At 36.2% G+C, this 26,142-nt stretch overlaps 3 protein-coding genes across 11 annotated transcripts; all 3 read left to right on the top strand.

Annotated features, from left to right (window-relative positions):
- Nucleotides 1-495: 495 nt before the first annotated feature.
- Nucleotides 496-15,431, top strand: LOC121259708 (probable ubiquitin-like-specific protease 2B). Its single transcript, XM_041161426.1, has 16 exons — nt 496-830; nt 2,294-2,634; nt 2,726-2,816; nt 2,919-2,968; nt 3,320-3,517; nt 3,607-3,682; nt 9,549-9,657; nt 10,052-10,108; nt 10,711-10,842; nt 11,345-11,545; nt 11,634-11,689; nt 11,764-11,857; nt 12,443-12,533; nt 13,158-13,277; nt 13,692-14,114; nt 14,478-15,431. The coding sequence occupies exons 1-16, from the start codon at nt 677-679 to the stop codon at nt 15,132-15,134; spliced, it is 2,850 nt and encodes a 949-aa protein (XP_041017360.1). The 5' UTR covers nt 496-676; the 3' UTR covers nt 15,135-15,431.
- A 615-nt stretch (nt 15,432-16,046) lies between these two features.
- Nucleotides 16,047-20,104, top strand: LOC121260329 (O-fucosyltransferase 31-like). Of its 2 annotated transcripts, none has more exons than XM_041162156.1 (10): nt 16,047-16,396; nt 16,672-16,734; nt 16,828-16,909; nt 17,058-17,128; nt 17,282-17,370; nt 17,501-17,704; nt 18,091-18,352; nt 18,926-19,153; nt 19,311-19,508; nt 19,838-20,104. In XM_041162156.1, exons 1-10 carry the CDS (start codon nt 16,274-16,276, stop codon nt 20,045-20,047), a joined length of 1,530 nt encoding a protein of 509 aa, XP_041018090.1. In that variant the 5' UTR covers nt 16,047-16,273; the 3' UTR covers nt 20,048-20,104. The 2 variants fall into 2 exon arrangements, with proteins under 2 accessions (XP_041018090.1, XP_041018091.1); XM_041162157.1 differs by having other exon boundaries at nt 16,672-16,738; nt 16,832-16,909.
- Nucleotides 20,105-21,004: 900 nt separating this feature from the next.
- On the top strand, nt 21,005-24,778 carry LOC121260328 (4-coumarate--CoA ligase-like 5). 8 transcript variants are annotated; one of them, XR_005939686.1, is made up of 5 exons: nt 21,005-22,318; nt 23,220-23,386; nt 23,772-23,839; nt 24,340-24,465; nt 24,602-24,778. XR_005939686.1 is itself a non-coding variant. In XM_041162154.1 (5 exons), exons 1-5 carry the CDS (start codon nt 21,088-21,090, stop codon nt 24,716-24,718), a joined length of 1,665 nt encoding a protein of 554 aa, XP_041018088.1. In that variant the 5' UTR covers nt 21,005-21,087; the 3' UTR covers nt 24,719-24,778. The 8 variants fall into 8 exon arrangements, 5 of the variants coding, with proteins under 5 accessions (XP_041018088.1, XP_041018087.1, XP_041018086.1 ...); XR_005939684.1 differs by having other exon boundaries at nt 23,220-23,404; XR_005939685.1 differs by having other exon boundaries at nt 23,220-23,409; nt 24,363-24,465.
- The last annotated feature ends 1,364 nt before the right edge of the window (nt 24,779-26,142 follow it).

Raw genomic sequence — 26,142 nt, 5'->3', positions numbered from 1 at the left:
TTATGCTCTAGGGCTCTCGCTCGTTTATTTTGATTTTAATTTTTTACATATATTTTTTTAATATTTTTAAAAAATTTAAAATATTATTAAAAAATATTTACTTAATTACTGTAGCCCTCAGGAGATACTAGTGGGAAGAGCAACTTTTTCCTTCTTTTTATATTGCATTGGATTTATTAACAGTGAAAAAATTATAAATTTTAGATCTCTTACGAATTATTGAGTTAGATCACAAGTAAATCGATTTATTTTTAAATATAATGACATATTATTAAGTATTTTTGTAGAACTCTGCTATATACAATTAATTTTATATATTCTTTATACATTCTATTAATATGATTAATCACAATAATTATTTTATATTAAAAAAATATACAATCAATCACAATGTATAAAAGAGTATTACATATAGAATTTTGTATTTTTGTATATATATATATATGTTTTTTTTTTAAATTACAATGTGATACGCCATCTTTCAAATGCGCGTGAACTTACTACCAAGTCCCTGCAAATCTGAGTTTTTATCCGAACACCCACTGATTGGTTAGTTTCATGCGCAAATTAGGGCACGCATCCGTCTGCTCGAGATTTTCATCTCTCAATTTCGCCGGAGTTTCACAAACCCTAAATACCCGCTCGCTAGTTCGGAACCTAATTTGTCAAGCTGGTAATGAAGAGCTCGCCGCGTAGAGCTTTCGACGTGTTCGATTTCAAGGAAGAGGATGAGCTCCCTGAATTGGAGGCCGGAAGAAAATTCCTCGAGAAATTAAAAAACCCCAATCTCGATGATCATGTCGTGTTGAAGTACGAGTTTCTCGAATGCGGTAACGTTCCTTCAATTCTGTCTTTTCTTTTCTTTCTGCAGTTTCCGGGGAACCAAAATGGAACTTTTTATCTTGATTTTCTCCACAAAAACTTTGTGATCTATTTGGTAATTCGAGGACGCGGAAAACAGTTCTTCGTGTTCGTGTAGCAACTTTCATTTTCGCTACATCTTTTGGCCATGAATTTACGCGGTATTTTTCGGGAATGAATGCTATATCAGGTGAAACAGTGCCGATGTGCATTTATCTGTTATTTAAACTTTTGGAGCTCGAGAAACAAGAAGTGAACGTGTTCAATTTTGGCATATGTCGTGATTCTGAATCTCTTATTTAGAACTCTGTCGCGCTATTAAATTTAGAACTATGTTGCGCTATTAATTTCTCGTCAGAATGGTAACTAGGCATGTTTCCATCGATGGTGATTATCTATTTCACCAAATTGTCCTTGTACGAGAGAAGGTTCTGTTGTGTTACCCTTTGACAAGATTTATTGAAGACCGAGTCTGAAGTTTGTTCTTAGGGTTTCACTTCTGGTAGGTGTGAAAATGGTTTATCCCGTTACGCTTTCTTCTGCTTTCTACTTGTGCTAGTGTATTCAATGGACATCTTGACTAGAATGTGTGCAATGTCGCATTTGGTCAAGGGATATGCTATGTATTGCACCCTACACTGCCTTATTTTCTTGAGGAGATGTAGGAAGAATTGTCAGTATAATTTGCAAATAAACATTGAGGAGTAGTTCCAACAAGGCTTGGTCTAGTCTATGCCATTGAATTTTCTATTTTAATAATTGCCAAAAAAAATTATTTAAATTTGTTGAGTTCTTCCATCTCAGCTGGGAAAAGGGATTCACATGACTGATTATGATTAGTTGGTATTAACGGATACTGAGTTGAATTTCAAGCGGAGGCCTGTAGTTTTATGTTCATTCTGAATTCTGGAGTTTGTCTTGCCCAAAGGAGGATTCAAAGTCTAGGATGTCACTGTCAATTGATGGTTTTCACACTTTTTTTGGGGGGTATAGGGATATAAAACCGAGTTAATTTTTTAGAATTTACTTTATTTTCAATACAACAAAAATTTATAAGTTTAGGATTTTACTGTTAAGTTGACAGTTGGCTGGACTTCACTAGCTATTCTAATATGGCCTGGAAAACTAATGTGGAGGCAGTTTATTTTGATTTAGGTCAGACTGGTAATCAATTTGTTTTTGATAAGTACAGACTGACAATCATATAATAAGTTTGTTTCAGTTTACCCACTTTCAGTCTCATGCTGTCAGGCTACATTTGCGCTAAACATTTTTTTCTGTTTGAATTGGTTTTCCATGCCTCTTAAATTCCCATTCTTATTACATTTGATGTACCTGTTTAGGATATGTTTAACTTTTTGTTCTTTTTTCTAAGCTTGCTCCAAACTGACTTGATTGAACACTATCGTTCATGCACTGCATTTGTTTGTAGCTGCCCAGGGAGAGGAAGCCAACATCGAAAGAAAGGAGGACGGCCGTGTACATTGTGTAGATGTTGATGCAATTGGTTGTGACCGTAGTTGTGACAATGCTGAATCATATACCCCTCTGGACCCAATGGAAGAGAACTTTGCCCAAAAGGAAGAGTTGTCTGTGCTGGATACTGGTCTGCATTCCAGTTCTGTTAGTCAAGAACAACCTGATTTTATATTAGAAACTAACAAATCCAGAAATTTCCCTTCTGAACTGGAGAGAAAAGATTCATGCCCTGAAGCTCCTCCACCAGGGAAAGGCCAGATAAATTATGACCTTTTGAAGTCTCCGTCGTCCAGTGTACTTTGGCTTTTATATCTGTACTAACTAATTATGAAGGCAAGACATGAATATTCAAATTTATGATTTACTTTTCTTAGAATTTTTGCAGAATGAGCCAGTTGATGTAGTCTCGGATGCTGATGAGAGCATGAATGGGAATTCTCCATCAAGTCCTACCTCTGAAATTGCAGATGATAGTGGTATTTTCTTAGAGGACTCTTAAATACTTATTAACCCCATCGTGTGCTTTGCATTTATGTGGATCACCTCCATCTTCTTACTGTATTTTGTTATAATTTCAGTTTCATTAAATGGCTATGCATCAGATCATTGCTTTGGCAGTATGGAAATGGTCAGTATCTTTTCTTTTGATAGATTGAAAAAGATTGGGATTACTGAAACAGAGATTGAGCTGAATATTTCTTAACTTTTTTGAGGTCCAAATTGATACTGTTTAGATATGAAAGACAAGCTATTCAGTGTTACTGGGTTATATTGTCTTCTCTGTTTGGACTCAGAACATGTATAGTGGCATTATTGTTGCTTGTATTAGAATTTCATTAATAAGTGAATTCTTTTGAGGGTGTAAATTATTTGCAAATAGGATTAATACCTACTCTGTGGTACATTTAGCTCTATTATCTCTATTGTAGTGTTGAGAAGCCCTTTTGACTTGTGGCTTATCCTCTTATGAAATTCACAGGATGACATATATATGGAGGTCGTGCTTTGTCCTGATTATGTTATATATCGAGATATTTATTGTACAGCCCCCCTGTTAACTTTTTCACGCAGTTGCATCAAAATCAGTGGTTCAACTCCGCACGAAAATGAAGGAACCTTTGAATTTGAATGTGGAGTTGATGATCTTATTGATATTGGGTGCCAGTGGATGCGAAGAGTGAGTTCTTGAGTTCTTACGTATCTGTTTAGATGTTTTTATATGTTTGATTTTGAAGTTATATACCTTCTCATGTTGGCTTCCTTCAGGTTGAAACTGTCACTATAAAGCTCCGTGTAATAGCAAAGGATGTAGCTCAAACTAACAATGTTTGTAGCACTTCAGGTTAGTACAGTTCAACAACTTACATAAATTGATCTTTATTCCTGTTCATTTTTGCAACCCCTAGGGGTTGGCTCAAGTGGCAAAGGCCTTGGGCTTGGGGGTAAAGGCCTTGATCTTCTTGGGTGCAAACAATCTCTAGGGGGCCATCGAACTGGGAGATTTTCTCCTTGAATTACCCGAGGTGCACTTGCGGGAAACTCATTGCTGACGGCTTGTGCACCCCGAGATTAGTCGGGACGTTGTTCTTGGACAGCCGGTGCCAATAAAAAAAAATTCCTGTTCATTTTTGCCCAGAAAATTAGAAGTTTAAAAAAAAAAAAAAGAGTTAAAAAACCTGATTTAAAAAAAAAGAAGTTACATGAAAAAAAATAATATATACATGATACAAATTTACTAATTTAGACTCTAATGAAGTACTACTAATTACTAAGAAATTAAGAATCTAAAGATAGAGGCATAGAGCTATTTGGGTCTTTGACTGTGACATTTGGGGCGGCCCAGATGGGTAGTCTTTTGAGGATTGAGCACATATTCATATTGCAGTGGAGGTAGACATTGTCTGAGTCGTCTCATGTGTTGCTACAACAATGAATATTAAAATTAATACCGATGAAATCGAAATGAATATAAATAAATCAAAATAATAAAATAAAAACAATTACTAGATGGTCCAGATCCAGACTGATCACCACCCTCTTCGTCGGTCTCCTTAAAATCTAAAACATCCGGAACATAAATATTCTTTCCCATCGTTCAACTCTGTGTGCATATCAATGCCTCCACAATTGTAAGAGACAATTAACTACGGAAATGATCCAATATGCGCCCTCCGGTACTAAAGGCTGATTCCGAGACAATGGTGCTAATAAGGATGACCAACATACTGCGGGCCATCTCAGAAAGAATAAGATAACAACGGGTCATTCCAAACCATATAACATGCCTGAAATTTTCAGACGGGGATCAAGAATAACAGCCACATATAACAAAATATTTAGTATAGTCAAATCTCCCCAATACTTGTCATATTTGACCCTTATGGTCAATGTTATCCCCCTCATCTTTAGATTGGAACCCCTACACATGTCTAATTCTTTTTTCACCTTGCATATTTGTTGACAAAATTCATGGGATGTAGGGTATAAAGAACCAGATAACTTCAATGTGACGACATAAAAAAGTCCAATAAAATCAACAAAAATAGAAACTACCTCCCAATCATCATCATTAGGCTTTCCTAATCCCCCGTGCTCATCAAAGTATTTGACATATTGAATGTCTTCATTACCCAATATTTGAAAGGCTGCCTTATATTTTTGGGCCGCCTCCAACATCGAGAAGGTTGAGTTCCATCTGGTAGGAACATCAGTACAAAGACCCTTCTTCGATGTTATGCCCACAGTCTTCGCAACAATCTTGAATTTCTCCAATCTAGAAGGAGAAGACCTCACAAATTTCACAGTCATTTTAACTCGTGCAACCGAGTCATCAACATCTTTCAACCCCTCAATCACAATTAAATTCAGGATATGTGAGAACATCTAACATGCAAATATTCACCACCCAAGAATGTCTTATTTGTCTCTCTAAGATAAGTATTCAGATATTCAAAGGCAACATCATTAGACGAGACATTATCAACCAAAACGGTCAAAATCCGTGCCAACCCTCACTCCTTTATTGAGCCCTCCAAGGTCTTCCCAATCGTTTCACCCTTGTAATTAGTTATTTGACAATTTAGGGCTTCAATCCGAAACCCCTAAATCAATTGATTTAGGTTTCGTTTGGTTCCTTAACTCTTCTCAACTCATCTCAATTCATCATTACAACTTTTTCAAATTCCAATACAAATATAATAAACAATTCAACTTTTTCAAATCCCAAAATAATAATAATATAAAAAAATAATATTCTAACAATATTTTATCATCTCAACTCAATTCAACTCACTTCAACATCCAAACGCAACCTTAGGGGTTTCAATCGAAACCCTTAAATTGAAATTTCAGGGGTTTTAATTGAAACCCCTAAATCAATTTAAGGTTTTGGATTGGAACCCTAAATCGATTTAGGGTTCCAAATCCGAACACCCAAAAGGCAGAAACTACAAACTACAAAAAATAAATAAGAATAAACACAGTGACAGAGGTGACATCAATTTCAAACACATGCACAAATTAGTATCCACAGCACAAATTCACAATCATTCCCATCCTCCATCTCCGATTCAACCCATCCTTCCTCCAATCTCCAATCCAAAATTCAAAAAAAAAAAAAAAAAAAAAAATCTAGGTCCGGGAGTCTTACCTTTGGAGTTTGGTGCAGCGAAATTCAAAGTTCAAATGACGGTGGACTGGTGGTGCTTGTGCAGTCGTGCGTGAGAGAGAAGAGATCAAGAGAGAGAGACTGAGAGAGCGCGAGAGAGTGAGTCTGAGAGTGAGAGACTGAGAGTGAGGAGAGTTCAAGAAGAGTCAAGACGAGAAGGGGCCGGGGGAGGGGAGAGAGGGGGGGGGGAAGGGGGCAGGGAACTTAAGTTGAAACGGCGAAGGGGGATCTTAAGTTGAAACGGCACCGTAGTATCATGAACAAAACAACGTCGTTTCACTTACTTATGGGTTTTTTTTTTTAATATATATATATATATATAATTTAAATTTAAATTATATATATAATGCGGGGAGGGGGAAAAGCGGAGTGGGGCTTAGCCCCCTCCGTACCCTGCCTCTGCTGGCCTCCAGGGGTGTAGGCGGGGCCTGCTAGAGCTGGAAGGAACCCCCGCCCCGCATGGGCGAGGGCAGGGTGAACGGGGCGGGGCAGCGGGGCCCTGCACCCTGCTGCCCACCCTTAGACTATATAACACCCCTTTCAGTTGGCTGGAGATGTCATGTGTTTTCATAAAAGTGACCTGGCAAGAGATCTCATATTTAATAAAAACATGTCTCCAAATAAAATTAATAAAATAAGCTGAATATAATTTATGTAATAAAAAATATAGTTTGTTCTAAGAAGTCTGGAATTTAATCAATTGCTCCATCTAAGCCTGACCTGCCTACTCGTACTCATCATCGTGCTTAACTGGGATGGTTTAAAAACATAAAACAAACTAAAATGAGTTGATGACTTAGTCAGAAACTCATCATAATGTAAACATACTTAACATAAGGTTTTTCATAAAACATTTCATGCTAAGAACTTAAAATCATGAATGTTCATACGTATGTTATGTCATGCATGACTTATCTTAGCTTATCTTACTTATCATACTAGTCCACACACTTAACTATGTGTGTAAGGTTATGCACCGGCCCCACGTCCCACGGCCGCAAGGGGAGTCACTAATAGTATTCTTGCATACTATGGTGGACCACGCTTACGTCCGTGGCTTGGTTGTCCACCCATAAATCGCATTGGTACCATGCATCTATTGGCCATCTTATTAACCGTTCTGAGCTTATCTTACACTTGATCTTATGAAAGCTTACGTGTCTTATGTAATGTGAGATGCATAATATATACATTACTATAATATGCGGAATAAAACATGATGAATGACGTGCTTGCAAATATCATGACATGCGTGGTACATAAACACTGGCTTCCAAAGAATTGGACTTAATAATAATATATATAATTAGTTAACGTATGCTAATCCTAATTTATGATCAAGTTATATATCTCGCAAAGCTAATCCAATATTTCCGGTATGAAATCGGTCACCTATAAAATAGACATATAATTTGCATAAATTCTAATTAAACACTTACTTTGTAATTAAATCCTGAAATACTAAATTAATCTATTTTTCCTATAATCTAAAATTCTTATTTTAACTGTGAAAATATTTCCAGCAATTAATACTAATTAGGTATGGGTATTTCTGTAATTTAAACGTCTCAAGGAGGGATAGAGAGGGACAGAGGGCACGGACTGCGAATATTTATGTGGGTGGGGAGAGTTACGTGAAAATAGTGGAAGAGGTCTGGAGAAACATCGAAACCACATGCTGTAGAGTAGAGTGTAACTATGAATAAAGGGTAGGATTGTAATTGAGCTTCCAAATTAAAATTCTATACTATATGGAAAGTTACCCAACACTTTTGACTTGGCTAACAATAGCATGATTAATACTACCTACCTATGTAGTAGCTTCCAGTGTGATCTGATGTTAAACAAATGGATGAATAAAAGCCATTGAAAGAGAGACATATAGCAATTACATTAGAAAGGAGGGGAGAGAGAGCAGCAAGGTAATTGAGCTTTCGTTTTTTTTAATGCTATACGAAATAGCTACCGAGAATCTCCTTGGGAAGTACAGCAACCATTAACACATCTATTTTAAGGTGTCTGATGCTAGAAGAAAATAACACAGAAGAAACAAGGCATTCGACAGCGGGGAAAAATCGACAGAGAACTTGCCGAGAAAGAAAATCGCGCGATGGACTGGGGGAAAGGGGGATGCTACAGAACTAGTGACTGAGCCGAGGGCTACGGCGGCAAAAAGCTTTGAGAGGTCCAAAGAGATGGACGTGGCTTGCCGTAAGGAGAATGGCTTAGGGTGCAACCTGGGTTGAGGAAATGAAAGACTACGGTGTTATGTTGTCTTGTTGTGTTTTCAATTTTGCAAGGGGGAAGGGATATATATAGACGGGATGAATGGATGGACGAGTTCAACTCGAAGTTGATCACTGGCTTCCATAGGATGAAACTCGGTCAGTGGCTAAGGTTCTAATAACCAGAATAGTTCTATACAAAGATCGGTAGTTTACTTCAAGAGGGACTCGGTCCATGTATTAGGATTCGAAACTTAGTAAGAGAAATAAACTGATAATTTAAATGAGGACAATTCCAACCCGAATTTGACTACATTTATCAATTAATAATAATACTATTCGAAAATAAAAATGTTTAATAATTAAATAATAACTACACTAAAATCAAATTATTTTATTATTTTATTTATGTATTTATTATTATTATTATTATTTCCCGATCTGTATGCTACAGACTAGCACTTTGCTCACTTTCTCTCCAGTTATTGTACAAATACTCACTTCCCTTTCAATGACCTTTAACTATGGGTAATTAAACGATATCAACTCAGTGTCGTACGTACACAGTGAGATTAAAATTTAATAGTTTAGAATATGTGGTGGATAAAGGGGGCACATTATCATTTAGTCTTTTAACAAAAGCATTCTTTTATTAGATTAATTAAGATGGAAGGTTATGGTTGTAAGTAATACTAGAATACCTAGGTGTTGGCTTAAGGGATAGGAGTCTTGGTCTTGGTTGTATGCTTCTTCTAAGTCTAAGGTTCAAACCCTTGGGTGCAAACAATTTATAGGGGCCATTGAACTCAAGGAATTTTCCCTCTAAATTACCTGAGGTGCACTGACGGGAAACTCCTTGCCGATAGCTTGTGCACCCTTGGGATTAGTCTGGACTTTGTCACGGACACCCGGTGCTAATAAAAAGAAAGTAATACCAGTTATTAAAAATGGTTGCAAGTGAATACTCTTTTTTTTTTTTTTTTTTTTTTTTTTTATAAGTAAATAAGTGCAAGTGAATACTTATAGGTAGTCTATATCATTAATTTCAGTGAGGCTCTTATTACAATTCAATCTATATGTATATAAATACCATTTTTAGTATTTACATATAAAAATATATGAGACATAATCTTTGGATCATTTAGGTTTTTAATATATGCATGAACCCTTTGTCTTGAATAGGATGTGGTTTAATTTTATTTTTTGAAACTTTATTAGTTTAGATTTATGCTTTCACGTTTGTTAGGACATAAGAGTCAAGCTCATAGTAGTTTAGTTTCGTGGTTTGCTAAGAACCTTCACGTGTCAATTTCCAGGCATTGAGGAATTAAAGATTGCAGTTGTTGACCCTAATTGGTCCCACAAACAGGAAGTGATCACCTCGATGAATGTAAAGTACATGGCTGTATGGAATGTCATGGATGAGTAAGTTTTTTAGTTTTCCTTAATTATGTATTTTATTATTCTTATATATGTTTTTTCACAACTCAATAATGTTTCTTGTTTCAAGTGAAAACCGAGTAGTCTTATAAGCTATAGGGTTTGATAACTATCATTCTATATTGGATTTTGCTAACTTACTAAATATAAAGAATAAAAATTGAATGATGCTATTCCCTAAACGTATGTTGTCTTCCATCCCACAATGAAATTTCATATTAGTTGTTACTTTAGAGTGATATTCTTCTCCTATTCTTTTGCACTTCCAGTGTACCATTGGTTGATTCGCAACAATGACATGATAACTTGCTAGTATTCTGGAAATTATGACCTGGGCATTGTTTTGTGACAGTCAAAACTTAATTCTTTTTTGTTGTAGTACGGACCTGGGAATGGATGGGGATGAATTACATGGACAGAGGCATTATTTTCCAAAGTGAGTGAAAATTTACCTATAACTCAGTCTAATGTATATGTAAATTTTGATGCACTTGACTGGCTTTGTTACAGTGTTCTTCTGTATTCCTGCAGTTTTTTCTTTTGTGTTCATCTTTTCTATTTATATTCTTTCATGTGTTATTTTTCTCTTTTGATGCATGAATAGGCTGAGATCCTTTCATGCATTTGCATGAAACACCCATGTACGCCTTTTTGATGGCTTAAATGATCGATAAATGAGATTATAAGAACCCGATAAAACTGTCAGAATGGTTTTTTGTAAAAAGTATAGCAGACGGAAAGAGACTTGTTTGGTTGTTAAAATTAAAGCCCATTTTGTGTCAACTTAACCTCAGCAGAAGATTTTGAATTTTCTTTGCATCGGATAATGGCGGCATTTTGAGAACATTTGTTGAATAAATTTTCATTCCCCCACTTTTTGAAGAGAAATGCTGTCTTTTTCAGACTATTCATCTTGTCATACTTCTTAATGGTAGCTCTTGTTTAACTTTTTGCTGTAGAGCACAATATGCACTGGTGCTATTTTTGTGGTTTAGTACTGTATTGTGCACTGAATAACTGTGACATGTTTATATACAGTTTTGATCAGCCTTTTGAAGATGTTGTCTATCCAAAAGGGGACCCTGATGCTGTTTCCATCAGTAAGAGAGATGTTGATCTATTACAACCGGAAACATTCATAAATGATACGATCATTGATTTTTACATCAAGTACGTCCTATTCATTAATTATTGTTTTCATTTAAATATGACCTATCATATTTTTAGTTGGAGTTTGCGTCTTTGCTGGACTAATTTTCCTTAGTCCTTACTGCATAATTGGACAGTCATTTTTGAAGCTCAAGTCTACCAAAAAAAAAAAAATCTCTTTTACCTCCTTCCTTTAAAAAACTGTTTCTTCCAGCCATTTGCAGGTTGCAGTTATGATTAGTCTCCGCTGACTTATTTTCAAAACTTGAATTAAGCATATCTAAGTTACTAATGGAGCTGTAATCAATATTGAATCTATTCTGGTTATAGGTTTGCTCCTATACTTAAGTATTCCTCTTAAAATATCTCTTTTTGTACTAGTAAGTAACTTGCACTCTAATTGGGGTTGAACCAATTACCTCACCCACCCCCGCCCCCCCGTGCACACCTCTCATTGGGAGGGTGGACGCACCATTGGACTTAAAAAGGCTATTGACTATTTAGAATTGTATTTGGTTGGCAGGTATTTGAAGAATCAGATTCAACCTGAGGATAAACACCGTTTCCACTTTTTTAATAGTTTTTTCTTTCGGAAGCTGGCTGACATGGACAAAGACCCAACTAGTGCTTCTGACGGTAGGGCTGCTTTTCTACGTGTTCGTAAATGGACGAGGAAAGTTGATATATTTGAGAAAGATTACATATTCATTCCTATAAACTTCAAGTAAGATTTTGAACTCAAAATCTTCTTATAGGGTAGCTTCTATTAAATTTGGGCACTCATGTGAACTATATTTTCATGCTGATGACAGTCTGCATTGGAGCCTAATAGTCATATGTCATCCTGGTGAAGTGGCTAGATTAGAGGGTATGCCCTCTTCTGGAATGAATTACCTCTTTTTCTTAATATTCCTGTCATGCATTATTTTGTAATGTTTTCAGATGAAGATTTGGAGAAGTCGCCTAAAATATCATGTATATTGCATATGGATTCTATCAAAGGAAGTCATACGGGTATAAAAAATCTTATTCAAAGGTATCCTTGAAGTTTTGGAAGTCCATATTTTTCTGTTTACTGACATTATTTACCGTGTTATTTGGAAGAATATGCAGCATTATATGCAAATATTAGTTTATTTTTGTCTTTCCATATGTTTATCTCATTGTATGTGTGTGTGTGAGAGAGAGAGAGTGGGAGAGAGAGAGAGAGAGAGGAGATACAAAGTGTTTTTGGAGATGATATCCCTATGTTAAACAATGTAGTTCTTACATTCAAAACCCCAAATAAATTACATGCCATCAAATAATATCTGGAGATGCCATCAAGATAGACTCTCTCTCCCTTTCATATCCCAAGGAATTGTACCAGAATATCTGGAGCATGGCCCTACATGTGTACTTATAAAAAAAAAAAAAAAATGTAAGAACAACATTGTTTATGGCTCAAAATTCAAATTGTGCTTTTCATCAATTCATTCCCTCTCTTTTTCACTAATGACTCTAATGTTTCTTACCTACACAATTATATTTTCTTTGTCATTCTAAACTTGTTTGGTTATAGCTTTTCGGAAGTTACATCTTGCAAAACGCTGGCATTCTCATTACAACCTTTAAATGACAGTTATTTGTGGGAAGAGTGGAAAGAGAGGCAAAAAGAGACACGGGAAGATATCTCATCCAAATTCCTCAACCTGCGGTTTGTCTCACTTGAGGTATTGCCTCTAGTAAAGTTAACAACTTTAGCTACTTAAGTGGGAATTATGGAAAAAAGAACTTGAAAGCTGCTTTTATCAGCCCACCCACAATAGGCAAGATGTGGAGGTTGAGTAAAATGTTATTGTCATCAAATCCTTGCTTGTTGATTTTGGGGCTTTTGGGAGTGTATGCAAATGTCATCTATTCTTGGTCGTCCTGGATCTTGTTATCATAGCTTTGGATCTATATGGAAAACGTAGTTAGAAATGAAGAACAAGATGCTGAACTATAATAATAAACAAATTAATGTACAGTAGGTGTCCCTGTTAGTTGAGTCTCAATCTCTAGAGTTTCTCATAAGTGCAAAGACATCGTGTAATGCACATGCATATTGTGATGATGTGCATTACATTGTGATGTGAGAATGTAATTGGGTCAACTCATGTTGTGTTGATTATTGAACTTCATGTTGGTCTCTGTTTGTAACGACTACCAGTTATTTTCACTTTCCTAGCATGTAATTTGCTTCAACTTATTTTCTCTTTTTCTCACTATACTTATTAAAAATCTCTCTCTCTCTCTCCCCCCCTGGTGCATATTCTCGTAATCTTCTGACATTTTTCCATTTCATTCCATGTCAGCTGCCACAGCAGGAGAATTCATTTGATTGTGGTCTGTTTTTGCTCCACTATCTGGAGCTCTTTTTGGCTGAAGCTCCTGATAATTTCAGTCCATTCAAAATAATAAATCCCTCCAAGTTTGTAAGTCTGGTTCCTCATGAACAACTTAAATCTTTTTTTTTTTCCCCGGTTTTTAGTTTCTTGAATAAGATCTTGGTGAGTGACTTCTGAAAAGATATTGAACAAAATGCTGACATATTGCATTTTTTTAATTGTGTAAGCTTTATAATTTTTTGGAGTTAACTACTTATAAAAAAAAAAAAAATTTTGGAGTTAACTTTCGTCAAAGAGAAGTTTCGAGTTTTTGAACTTTTGTTTAAATTGACTTTTCTTTGAAACCTAAGCACCCTGAAGTCCTGAACCCTCTTTCCTGAATTTCCTTTAATTTGAAAATTGATACTGTAACATTGCTCGGGATTAGTTGGGACACTATTCTCAGACACCTGGTGCCAATCAAAAAATAAAAATAATGCAAAATTATATTTCTTTTCCCAGCTTAATGTGAATTGGTTTTCACCTGCTGAGGCTTCCCTCAAGCGAACTCTTATCCAGAGGTTAATATTTGGACTCCTTAAAAGTTCTCCCGAAGTCTCTTCAGCTGCTTGTAGTGATGAAGAAGCGCCCCCTGAATTTCCAGTGAACAATAAGAATGAAACTTGTCTGGAGTTTCTTTCTGGGAGAGGCAGTCCTTCAATTGATCACCAAGACAATATTTCTAGTTGTCAAGCTCAACCAGGTCTTGAAATGACTCTACTATCAGCATCTTCTATGAGTTCCCAGTGTGTTAACAACTCAGGCTTGGTACTCAAAGAGTTCCTTGAGTCAGGAGCCACTGCAGGATCCTTACTCGGACAATATTCATCTTTTGACCATCCATCATCTTATTACCGACTCAACGGTGCTATATCACCATCAGAGGTATTAAGGTTTATTCTTTGTTTCTTTTTATTTTACTAAATGTTGGTCATTCCACTTCTTACAGATCCAGTGTTTCTAGATGTTGCTTCATCATGTGTATTTGTATGTCTTTTCTGAGCGTGTTATGTGGAGTTGTTTAGTTTGGAAACAGCAGTGTCTGTTGATAACACGTAAACTGATTTAGAATTTTCCCACTCTTATGCTATGCCATACTTTGGAATAATTTCTATTTGTGCCTATTTTGTGTTATATTAAGCCACGGAATGAAGCTAATAAATACTGTGATTCTAAGTTCTTTTGAAACCAACTGCAGTAATTGCACTTCTAATGCCTTGTTTTTTTTTTTTTTTTTTAACATCCTAGGATGATGCAGAAAACAGTGACCGCTTTGTGTTTTTGCCTTCCGGTGATGGTGGCTTTCAGCAAATAGTTGGCATGACACCCCAAGCACATAGTGTTCCATATTCATCGAGAGCTTTTAGAGGTGAAACTTCTTATAGCTTGGGGATCTCTGTGCAAGAAGAGCGCGACAATCTTGAATCATCCCCGGAAACATCAAACTGTGGCTCTGATGATTCAGACGTAGGGATCATTGAAAATCTCCCAGTTGGAGAAGATGTGGGTACCAGTCAGAGAGAAGAAACAAATGAAGGAAGACCTCCATCAACAGATAACATGGAGTGTTTGACAGAAAGCCTTGTTTCTGCAGCTAGCATGTTGCTGGACGCCTCTGCTGTTGAAGGTTTCCAAGACCACCCTGATAAGATGTGTGACGGTGATGGGGATAGTGATCAGGTGCCCACCAATCAAGAAAACCCCGTCTCTGTGCTTCAAGATTCTGATATTATAGATAATAGGGAGGTTGCTTGTGATAATGTGCCGAAGAATGCTGATGATCAGGTTGCAGAGTCATGTGGGCAAAGAGCTGCAAAAAGGCCGCGGCTGACACCACCTGAGGATGCTTGTGAAAATGCACCGATGACTGGTGATGATCAGGTTGCAGAATCATGTGGGCAGTAAGCGACAAAATGGGTCTGACTTGCACCACCACTTAAAGGCCATGATATCTTGCACTCTTTTGTGGGAAGATCCCATCAAAACCTTTCCCCTTGTAATTAGGACTGGAGATTAATGGTTCGTTCCTTTTATCCTCTTTCTTCTTTCTTGCTCGAGGAATGAAATATGACACTGTGAAATAGTGTTGTGGTTATTGAATGTTGCTGGTGTATGGATGGACGGACCGATAGAAAAATGCTCAGGTAGTCTTTTGATTGGAAAATCGGTAATTAAGCGACGATCTCTTAACTTTTGAAGGAACAAGTTCTCTCTCTCTCTCTCTCTCTCTGTTTTTTTTCTTTTTTTAATTTAAATAAACGAAACTAATATGAATTATGGATACATTAAAACGTGAGCATATAATGACCCCTTCTGCACAAAGTGGCTTAATTCATTTACATAATACCCATATGAGGGAAAAAATATATATATTCTCTTTTAACAGTCCTTTTGCGTTTCAAATCTCCACGAGAAATTGAGCAAAAAGTTGCTGAATTGGCTTCAAATAAGTAAATAAAGGAGAGACAGGATTCGTAAGCTTTATAATTTATTTATGAGTTGAGTTATAACTTCTGTTGACGCTGAAAAAGGTTGACGGTATCAACCTCTCGAGTGTCGATGCCTTTTGCTCAACTTTTTCACTGATTAAAAAATAACAATAACATGAAGAGGTAAAGAAAATGTCCACTTGTGTGGTGGTGGATTGAGATGAATCTTGATGGTAAAAAAAGAAGGAAAATACTTGAATATGCCCCCAAATCAAATGTGATCTTCTTGTATTTTAATTCTTTTTACGTGACAAAGAAATTGACTATTAACAAATTTATGTACTTTTTATATTAATAATTAAAAATATTTAAAAAAAATACAATTGCCAAAAAAGAAATGTCCACTATTCGCATAAGAGAAGCGCCCCCCCCCCCCCCCCTCTCCCCCCCGCGACACGTGCCATTTCCATCGAAGGGGACACCTCCCGAGTCAATCCACATTTTTTGCCACCTCCCGACGCTAAAATGGCTTCCAAGTTCAGACTGGAAGTCTAGGGTTAGGGTTTCTGCCATCGACGAACCGATTACTTTTCTTCTCGCCCGAAAGTACTCCCAATGGACCTCTACTTCAGCGGATCTCAGAGAGCTGCTATTGCTGGGCTTTTCATGGTCCTTTTGCCAGTTTTCCTGCCCAATCTGTTCCGCCCACTGGGCCGTGCCTCGCCTTCCATGTTCTCCGTACGTCTCCCAGATTATTTGTTTCACTTCAATCTGTGTTTCTCTAATTAATGTATCATTGCTATCAAGATTAAAGTGTATATTGAATAAACTTGAATGTAATTAATTCTCCAATTAGCTTTGAATCATTTCTTTTTTTCAGTTAATAATTTACTTTATTTGCTTAGGAAATATATTCTTAAATATGATTATTTGGTGTTAAGCATAATCAAACCATGATTAATTCTATACAGTTAGTTAAAAATGCATGACGAAATTGGTGCATTGCATGGCAGGAGTGGAATGCTCCAAAACCTAGGCACTTCGATCTACTAGAGGGCGCTTTAATAGGCCAAACTGTGAGTAGGTTTCAACTAAGTGCTTGCTATGTATATGCATATACATTTTTGGTATTCTTTTGGTAAATGGTAAAAAATGTTTGATTCTTTTAGTCAGTTCGACAACAGAATAAACTTTGGTCGCCCTTGCCCAACCAAGGATGGAAGCCTTGTGCTGAGACTACAAATATACCATGTAAGGGCTGAAAGTACATCATATATACTATATAGGTTTTATGCACGAGATGAAGTGCTGTGAGGAAGTTTTTGGAGAGAATGGATTTTCAATATTTTGGTGACGAGAATGGTGTCTTTATGTACTTGCATTTATTAATGTCTTGCAGCTGTGCCGGAAAAAACTCGAGGGTATATTCAGGTATTTCTTGATGGAGGATTGAACCAGCAGAAAATGGGGGTAAGTAACCATTTATGTACTGTAACGATGTATTTTGGAGATAAAATGAGAAAGTTTATATGATAAATGCTATTTCTTGTAGCAACTATGCAGCTAATTGTTGCCCTTGTAGAACATTCTGTAGAACTTTATTTTGTTTCCTGTTTCTTAAAGATCTGTGATGCAGTTGCTGTTGCTAAAATCTTGAATGCAACCCTAGTGATTCCACATCTCGAAGTGAATCCTGTATGGCAAGATTCAAGGTATTTATAAGTAACCTATCTTTGCAAACATAGTTGCAGTGATTGCACCCCCCCCCCCCCCCCCCCAAAAAAAAAAAAAAAAAAGACGAAGGTATTTATATTTTATGCAAGTTGTGTATGCTTGTTGCAGTTCATTCACAGAAATATTTGATGTTGACCACTTTATTGATGTCTTGCGCGATGAAGTTTCTATAGCGAAAGAGCTGCCCAGTGAATTTTCTTGGAGCACGAGGGAGTATTATGCTACAGGCATTCGAGCTACCAGAATTAAAACAGCACCTGTTCATGCTTCCGCTAACTGGTATCTGGATAATGTCTTGCCCATATTGCAGAGGTCTGTAACTTGATCTTATTCTTTAGATTTAAAATTGCTCCAGTTTAACTTAATGCTGCAAATGTCTGCTCTTTTATCGACTTACGATATCAATTATCCAAAAAGTTTATATTGCTCTTGCCAGAACCACGGAAAGCATTTTGGATTCAAAGAAGTTTTCATCCCCTATGAAAGATTTAAGTTCCTGAGAATATCATTCCAGGAAATGTAATACTCGGTTAAGATTTGTAGAGTCAGTAGACAACCTGAAAGTAGTGCATGCAGCATTACCCAAATATTTCTTGGATCTTTTTAATACTACTGCCTGCAAGTACTCTAGGTTTATGATTGGGAATTACATTTACAAATTTGTGTTACTTACCTCGAAGGCTTCTCAATTGACGCAGTTATGGAATTGCTGCTATTGCCCCATTCTCTCACCGACTCACTTTTGACAACTTGCCCACAAACATTCAGCGACTACGTTGTAAAGTCAACTTTCATGCACTAGCCTTTGTTCCTCATATCAGGGCATTGGGAGACACCCTTGTCAATCGCCTCCTTAACCCTCCCAACAAAAACCAGACTGCATACCTACTGGAGGAACGAGATCAAATTGGAAAAGGGAAAGCCAGGAAATTTGTTGTATTACATCTTCGTTTTGATAAGGTATGCTCTCATTTTCTTTTATGCAATAATTACTGAGAGTTAATTTCATTTTTTTATATTTTTGTTCTTTGGACTAGTATCTTAAGGTGGCATGGGGTATACTTCCTGTGTACATGGGCTTCGCCTATTACTATTATGATGAATAAAATTTTTACTTATCAAAAAATCTTAAGGTGGCATGGGGCTTGTGCTGTTTTGTTTCTTAAAAATCTTGACAGTTTCCTTTTTGACCACGAACAATACATTTGATCTAATGCTGGTGTTGAACCATGTGTACAAATGGAAGTTTCTGAGATTGGTATTTAGGGGTCCCAGTAGCAGGTAGTTGATCCAATGCACATTATAAGCCCCAGAATGGACAACTCACAGGAGCCATATTTCTAGACCATCTCACATGCCTTATTTTAAATCTAATTTTATCTACACAAACTATCTTGCTGAGCGTCTTGTGAAGGGTAAAAGAAACACTGAATTTACTTAAATGAGTCTAATCAATTAAATATATGTATCTGCTGATATTGTTTATGCAACTCATCCCCACAAAAAAAAATAAAAATAAAAATCCCCATGCAGGATATGGCTGCTCATTCAGCGTGTGATTTTGGTGGGGGTAAAGCTGAGAAACTGGCTCTTGCAAAATACCGGCAGGTGATTTGGCAAGGAAGGGTCCTGAACTCTCAGTTCACTGATGAGGAGCTGCGAAATCAGGGACGTTGCCCATTGACTCCAGAAGAGATTGGGTTGCTGCTGGCAGCTTTGGGCTTTGACAATAATACTCGTCTTTATCTTGCTTCCCACAAGGTTTTGATGACATTTTCATTGGAGTATTAATGACTTTCTATGACTTGACAACCAAGCATATGGTTGGTCAGATATGTTCTCAGTTAATAGTGGATTCCATTGTCTTGTGTTAGGGATTGAGATTTGGATCAATGTTTTTTATTTTTTTATTTTTCAGGTTTATGGTGGAGAGGCAAGGATCTCAACTTTGCGCCAATTATTTCCATTAATGGAAGATAAGAAGAGCCTTTCCTCAGCAGAGGAACGGACTAAGGTTGAAGGCAAGGCTTCTTTGTCAGCTGCAGTTGATTATTATGTGAGCATGCAGAGTGACATTTTTATTTCTGCTTCTCCGGGCAATATGCACAATGCTTTGGTAAGTATTATTCAAATAACTTTTCTGTCTTCAGAAAGACTCTAGTGAAGTCAAATTGTTTAGAATCATCTGTTCCTTACCCGCTGGTTGGACCGATAGTATGTACTAGCGAGTCCAGATGGTTGTGTTAGGCTGCGAAAGTTTGAAATATGCTATATAGTGGTCTACATGTTATAGTAAGTGCATGGCAGCAAGCCTAAGTATATGATATAAAATAGTGATCTATATGATAGATACTCAATAACTAGAAAAATATAGATTGTTGTGTAATTATCCTATCCATATATATCAAAATCTGGAGCAAATGAAATTTTACTTGTATCATTCAGGTGGGACATCGAGCTTACCTGAACATGAAGATAATAAGACCAAACATGGCACTGTTGGGCCAGCTCTTTCTGAATAAAAGCATGGAGTGGTCAGAGTTCCAACGAGCAGTTCTGGAAGGACACAAAAGTAGACAAGGGCAGATCAGGTTGAGAAAGGCGAAGCAATCCATATATACATATCCCGCTCCTGATTGCATGTGTCAACCTTAATTGAATCCAAATTAACTCTTTGTACGTGATAGCAAGCACTATTATTTGTTTGTGGCCTGTGTTTTTTTTCTTTTTTTTTTTTTAATTTGCCAAGTAAATATTGGTTGTATCTGGTTGCTCATTAGTGTATGGATGTGGGTTTTCATTTGGTGGGTTCCACTGATAAGTTTTGGCCTCTCTTCTGCCAGTCCATAAATTAGAGAGGACTGCTATTCAGCAGCCTCTGCACCACATTTCAGGTTTTATTTTTTATTTTTTATCCTTCTGTCATTTCTTCATTCTCCCCCATACACGTCTCTCTCTCCTCGATCTCTCTCACCAAATCCCCCCTTTTTCTCTCTCTCAATGAGCTCACTCTCTCTCACCGAGTCCTCTCTCTTCCACCGTGAATTATTCAATTATTTGCTGCCCTGAAATCAAGCTTTGGGTTGATTGATTTTGACTTCACTTTTTTCATCAAGTGTTTTACACGGAAAGAGACACACGTGAACGAGAGGAGAGAATCTGGGGCCGTTTTCAGTGTTTTTATATTGGACAATGTTAGAGCTCCCGCTGAGCTTGTTTTCATGTGTTTTTTTAACTTATTTTTTATTTAGATTTTTTTAACACTTTTAAATATTTTTAAAAAATAAAATAAATTTAGAATTATTAAAAATACTTACTTAATTAGAAAGTAAAAAAAAAAAAAAGTCATTAAAAAATACTTCCTCAATCACGAAGTAAAATGAAAAATTATTTTTTATAATTTTCGTAATTAAGAAAATATTTTTTAATAATATTGTAATTTTTTTATTTTTTTAAAATATTTATAATTGTTAAAAAATTTTATATAAAAAAAGAACTAAACAAATACATGAGCTCTAGCATTAGTCTTTTATATTTAATTCATGAATCAGGTTTGCTAGGTTTTAGGTGTAGAATATGTGAATCGGCTAATGAGAATATTTTCCCTAAATTTAGTACATGTTCTTTGTATGACACGTACGGAGAGCGAACAAAAATCAAAGCAATAGAAGCAGAGGCAGAGCAAATCGTCAAACATGGCAATCGAAAGCAAGCCATCGAGTATCGACCCCAGAAGCGGTTTCTGCAACTCCGACTCCATCTTCTACAGCAAACGCGAGCTCACTCCTCACCCACCCAACCCTTACCTTGACGTGACCACTTTCATCTCTTCCCATGCCCACCACGGCGATATAGCCTTTCTCGATGCTTCCACCGGCCGCCATCTCACCTTCTCAGATGTCTGGCTCGCCGTCGATTCTGTCGCCTCCTCTCTCTCCGATATGGGCGTCAGGAAAGGTGACGTCATCCTCCTCCTCTCTCCCAACTCCATCTTCTTCCCCGTGGTGAGCCTTGCCGTCATGTCCCTCGGCGCCGTAATATCCACCACCAATCCCATCAACACCGCCCAAGAAATCGCCAAGCAGATTGCCGATTCGAAACCGATCATCGCCTTCACGACTCACCAACTCGTCCCCAAACTCGCCGAATCGAGTCTCCGAATTGTAATCCTCGATGAGCATCAGTCCATCCCCGCCGTTCGAAACGCTAGAATCGTGGCCACGTTGGAGGAAATGCTAAACAAGCAGCCAAGAGGGGACGTCCGAGTTAGGGACCGTGTCAACCAGGACGACATGGCGACTCTGCTCTATTCGTCGGGTACCACCGGCGCTAGTAAAGGCGTGGTGACTTCGCACAGAAGCCTCATTGCGATGGTTCAGATTAGGTTAGTTCGGTCCAAAGGAAACGAAGGAGAGCATAGGTTCCTCTGCACCGTCCCCATGTTTCACGTCTACGGTCTAGCAACGTTCGTGTTGGCCCTACTCGCGTCGGGAACAACGGTGGTGATCCTCCCGAAATACGACATGCACGATATGCTCTCAGCGATCGAGAAGTACCGGATCACCTCCATCCCAGTCGTGCCGCCGATACTGGCGGCTATGGTGAGCGGCGCGGATCGGATACTGTCCAAGTATGATTTGAGCTCGCTGCAGCTGGTTTCAAATGGTGGGGCCCCGACGAGCAAGAAGGTGATAGAGAAGTTCATGGAGAGGTATCCGGCTGTGACGATTCTTCAGGCGTATGGGTTGACAGAATCGACGGCGATTGGGGCTTACACGAACTCGTTGGAGGAGAGTAAGCGGTACGGTACGGTGGGGTTGTTATCTCCAGGCATGGAAGCCAAGATTGTAAACCCGGAAACCCAGGATGCTCTGCCCGTGAATCGGACCGGTGAGCTTTGGATGAGAGGTCTGCCCGTCATGAAAGGTACACGTACAATAAGAAAGAAAAAAATGTCGTTGATCGTCTATTAATTAACGTCACGTAGATAGATAATGATTGATGCAAAAAAAAGGATTAAAAATAATATTTTGTTTAATCAAAAAAGCATTTTTCAATTTATGGTCCTGGTAGAACAAATATTTTAATTATATTTCGTAAAAATAATATCACAAAGTCAGTTGATTTGATATATTATGTTAAATTATAAATATATTTATATTATAATTTTCTTTTTTTTTTTATTTAAAACATTTCTCTTTACTCGTGATCATTAGAAGTCTTAATATTGTGAATTTCTTTAGATTATACGAGAATTGTGATCTTGTTTGTTTTCACAAATAATATAAAATAAAAGTTAAAAATTAAATAAAATTATTTTTTAATATTATTTTTATTTTGAGATTTAAAAAAATTGAATTGTTTATTTTATTTTATATAAAAATTTAAAAAAATTGTAATAATTATATGAGATAAGATGAAAAATTTTGTAAAAGTAAACAAGGTTGGCTTTACTCGTGATCATTAAAAGTCTTATTATCATGAATTTATTGTATCATTGGATTGTGTATTATGCTAAAAAAAATATTAAAACAAAGTAACATCAGTTGTCATTTTTCTCTCCTCAAATGCATAATTGTAATGGTAAGATCACTTGGGCACGTTAGGAAAAAACTGTTTGCCTTTCATTTTGGAAAATGATTTGTTATTTTAATGCTGGTATATAAATTTGTACAGTCTTTTCTAGGAAAAAAAAAGGTGGGTCATACTTGAGACCACCTTAAAAAAAAACACACTTTTCATTATAGTTCTCACATCTTATACATTCATAAGAACTCATGTACCTAATATGATCGTTTTAAGTATTTTAATATGATATACCAGCTAGGCTGGTTGGTGTTGCATGTAGGTTATTTCCGCAACGCTGAAGCCACGGCATCAACTCTGGATTCAGAAGGATGGTTGAAAACTGGAGATCTCTGCTACATTGATGATGATGGCTTCATTTTCGTGGTTGATAGGTTGAAGGAACTGATTAAATACAAGGGCTACCAGGTCAGATATTTAGAAAGAGTAATGTTGGATATAGCATGTGTTTATGTGTAAGTGCAATGCATTCTTTTTAAAATTGAATGAAGTTTATTATTAAAAAATTAATATTTTTATATTTATTTATTTGTTTTAAAAAAAATATATATTATTTATTCATTCTATGACTATAAATATTATTTTTTATTTAAGAAATATCGATCATGCTGTTCTATGTACACATATATACAAGTACCTACCTACCTACGTAATACGTCGGAAATTAATTAATAAGGATGTCGATCGATGCATGCAATTAACATTAATATACATGTTTGTTATCATATTAATAATGTCGAAAAATATATATAGGCTGATCGTTTATTGTCGTGATATCTTCTTAATTCATTAGGTTCCCCCAGCAGAACTCGAGGCATTGCTGGTTGCTCATCCAGAAATTTCTGACGCTGCTGTTGTACCGTAAGTCGTACTCTTCTCATTCGGATCTATACATTGTCATTGAAAGAGTTCAGAAATCGATCTGCATGTCTTTTTCTTTTTTCATTTAATATATATATATATATATATATATATATATATATTATATAGAATAGATAATTTTATATATCATACTCATATTTTATTTTTATGCCATTGTATAAGATATGACATATTTATTATTAATTTAATAATTTTTTATCATTATAAAATGTGACATAATAGTATGGTGCGGAGAATTTTCATACACAAATATAGAGTCTTGATTTAGGGCTGATTTGAATTCAGAGATAAAATAAAAATCGAGATAATTTTAAATTAAAGTTAAAAATGTATTGTTAAAATATTATTTTTTAATGTTATTATTATTATTTTAAAATTTACAAAAATTAAAATATTTATTATATTTTATATAAAAATTTACAAAAATTATAATAATATAATAAGATAAAACAACCTTAATTCTTTTAATTTTCACATAGTGTATTGTACGTACGAGTTTCAGAATTCCTGATAAGGAGGTTGGACAGTATCCCATGGCTTACGTGGTAAAAAAAGCTGGAAGTAATTTGTCTGACAGTGCCGTCATGGACTTCGTAACAGCACAGGTACTTAGATATAATTTGAGTTATTTCATATATTAATATTTGAATCTCTAATTAATTAATTAATTAAGCACAAAATTAATTGTTTTGTATTATAAATAAATCTTAATTAAATGGTCGTGTTTTTTATAATTCGCAGGTGGCTCCATATAAGAGAATCAGGAGAGTGGCATTTGTAGCTTCTATACCCAAGAATGCGTCCGGCAAGATTCTTAGGAAGAATCTAATGCAACTTGCTACCACCTCCAAACTTTGATTTATTTTATTATTTATCTTTGCTAAATATATAATAATTTAATTATATACCCATCTAATTTAATCTTGATTTGCATGCATGTAGGCATGCAGCTTGTGGGTCATGGCTTAATAATTCCCATTTTTAGATTGTCATTTAATTTTCGTTTTTTCCTCTGTTATTTTGGACCACCAATCGACCTAGACAGCGTACCTACCTACTACACTCTTTAAAAATAATTAATATTTACCTACTTTTATGTTCGCCCCTTTTTAAAATAATATATATATATATATATATATATATATATTTTAATTAAGTGCATGTTATAACAGTGACGTACGGTGTCGTTTAGATTCGAATATGAGTTGAGATGAATTGTAAATAGTAGTGAGATTTGTGAATTAAAATTAATGAATTGTAATGAATAGTAGTAAGATAAATTAAGATGAGTTACGAATACAAACTGAATCTTAAATATTCATATACCTTTTAAGTTTTAACTCCTTGGTTCCATGCCCAATAATAATAAATAAAAACTCTTAAAGAGAGTTTTGCTCTTATTAATTAGTTTCACCATCCATTCTCATTATATATGTTATTGAATAAAAACTAAATAATATATGTAATTAAATCTAAAGTTGTTAAATAACAAATAACGTAATTTTCATTGAAGTCAATTTCTTTGGACCACCAAGACAACCTATTTACTCCGTGAAGGCCACATCTCACGGCAAAGTGATTGGCCCATCCCTAGGAAGCCCAACTTACTCCGTACCCGCATATTAATTATGTGGTCAAGAAATATTTGGGACCAGTCGGGCTAATATTACCCAAATAACAGTCTATAAATAGTTAAGTGACACCTATTACTTTCACTACAGTTATCTTGAACTAGCACTACATCAGAAAATAATAAGCCACTTCGCGTTTTCAACCTCACGCAACCCCTTACCCCTCTCAAAACTCAGTCTCTTCGTACACCCTTGCAATCCCTTCAGAAGGAGGAATGAATGTGCCATCTTTCCCAGGAAAGGTGAGGTTTGGGCATATGCATTGCAATGGTCTGTGTTTGAGGTAGAGGGGGGGCCGATGCCGATGCCGATGCGAGGAAGCTGGATTTTTATTTATTTTTTATCGATAGCGAGGAAGCTGGAATTATGCATCACAATGGTCCGTGTTGAGACTCGTGGTGAAGTCTGATGGAAATGCATCCATGTGCCAGGCGGATGTCAAGGGGCCTAGGGACATCAGTTTTGGTAATGTTGTAGATGATCATAGTAGTTATCTTGCTGCCACCCCATAAACTATTGAAATTTCAAAACCTGAATTCTACAACTTTGATGCTCAAAAATCTGAGGGAAAGTTTCAGATTGGTTAGATTTGGGCTCTATACAGTGATGAGGATGGCTTGCCAACATTCTATGGTCATATTAAGAAAATTG

The sequence above is a fragment of the Juglans microcarpa x Juglans regia genome, chromosome 4D, assembly GCF_004785595.1.
Source record: "Juglans microcarpa x Juglans regia isolate MS1-56 chromosome 4D, Jm3101_v1.0, whole genome shotgun sequence".
NCBI classification, from domain to species: Eukaryota; Viridiplantae; Streptophyta; class Magnoliopsida; order Fagales; family Juglandaceae; genus Juglans; species Juglans microcarpa x Juglans regia.
This window is presented reverse-complemented; position numbering and strand designations above follow the sequence as displayed.

What these genes read in the sequence shown, in the direction of transcription:
- LOC121260328 (XM_041162150.1), top strand. Translation starts at nt 21,088, where the DNA reads ATGGCAATCGAAAGCAAGCCATCGAGTATCGACCCCAGAAGCGGTTTC. An exon ending in AGGTCTGCCCGTCATGAAAG is followed by an intron (nt 22,319 to 23,219) that starts GTACACGTACAA and finishes TATACCAGCTAG; the next exon opens with GCTGGTTGGTGTTGCATGTA. An exon ending in TGGACTTCGTAACAGCACAG is followed by an intron (nt 24,466 to 24,601) that starts GTACTTAGATAT and finishes TATAATTCGCAG; the next exon opens with GTGGCTCCATATAAGAGAAT.
- LOC121259708 (XM_041161426.1), top strand. Translation starts at nt 677, where the DNA reads ATGAAGAGCTCGCCGCGTAGAGCTTTCGACGTGTTCGATTTCAAGGAA. An exon ending in TGAAATTGCAGATGATAGTG is followed by an intron (nt 2,817 to 2,918) that starts GTATTTTCTTAG and finishes TTATAATTTCAG; the next exon opens with TTTCATTAAATGGCTATGCA. An exon ending in TGAAGTGGCTAGATTAGAGG is followed by an intron (nt 11,690 to 11,763) that starts GTATGCCCTCTT and finishes TAATGTTTTCAG; the next exon opens with ATGAAGATTTGGAGAAGTCG.
- LOC121260329 (XM_041162156.1), top strand. Translation starts at nt 16,274, where the DNA reads ATGGACCTCTACTTCAGCGGATCTCAGAGAGCTGCTATTGCTGGGCTT. An exon ending in TGAGACTACAAATATACCAT is followed by an intron (nt 16,910 to 17,057) that starts GTAAGGGCTGAA and finishes AATGTCTTGCAG; the next exon opens with CTGTGCCGGAAAAAACTCGA. An exon ending in TACATCTTCGTTTTGATAAG is followed by an intron (nt 18,353 to 18,925) that starts GTATGCTCTCAT and finishes ATCCCCATGCAG; the next exon opens with GATATGGCTGCTCATTCAGC.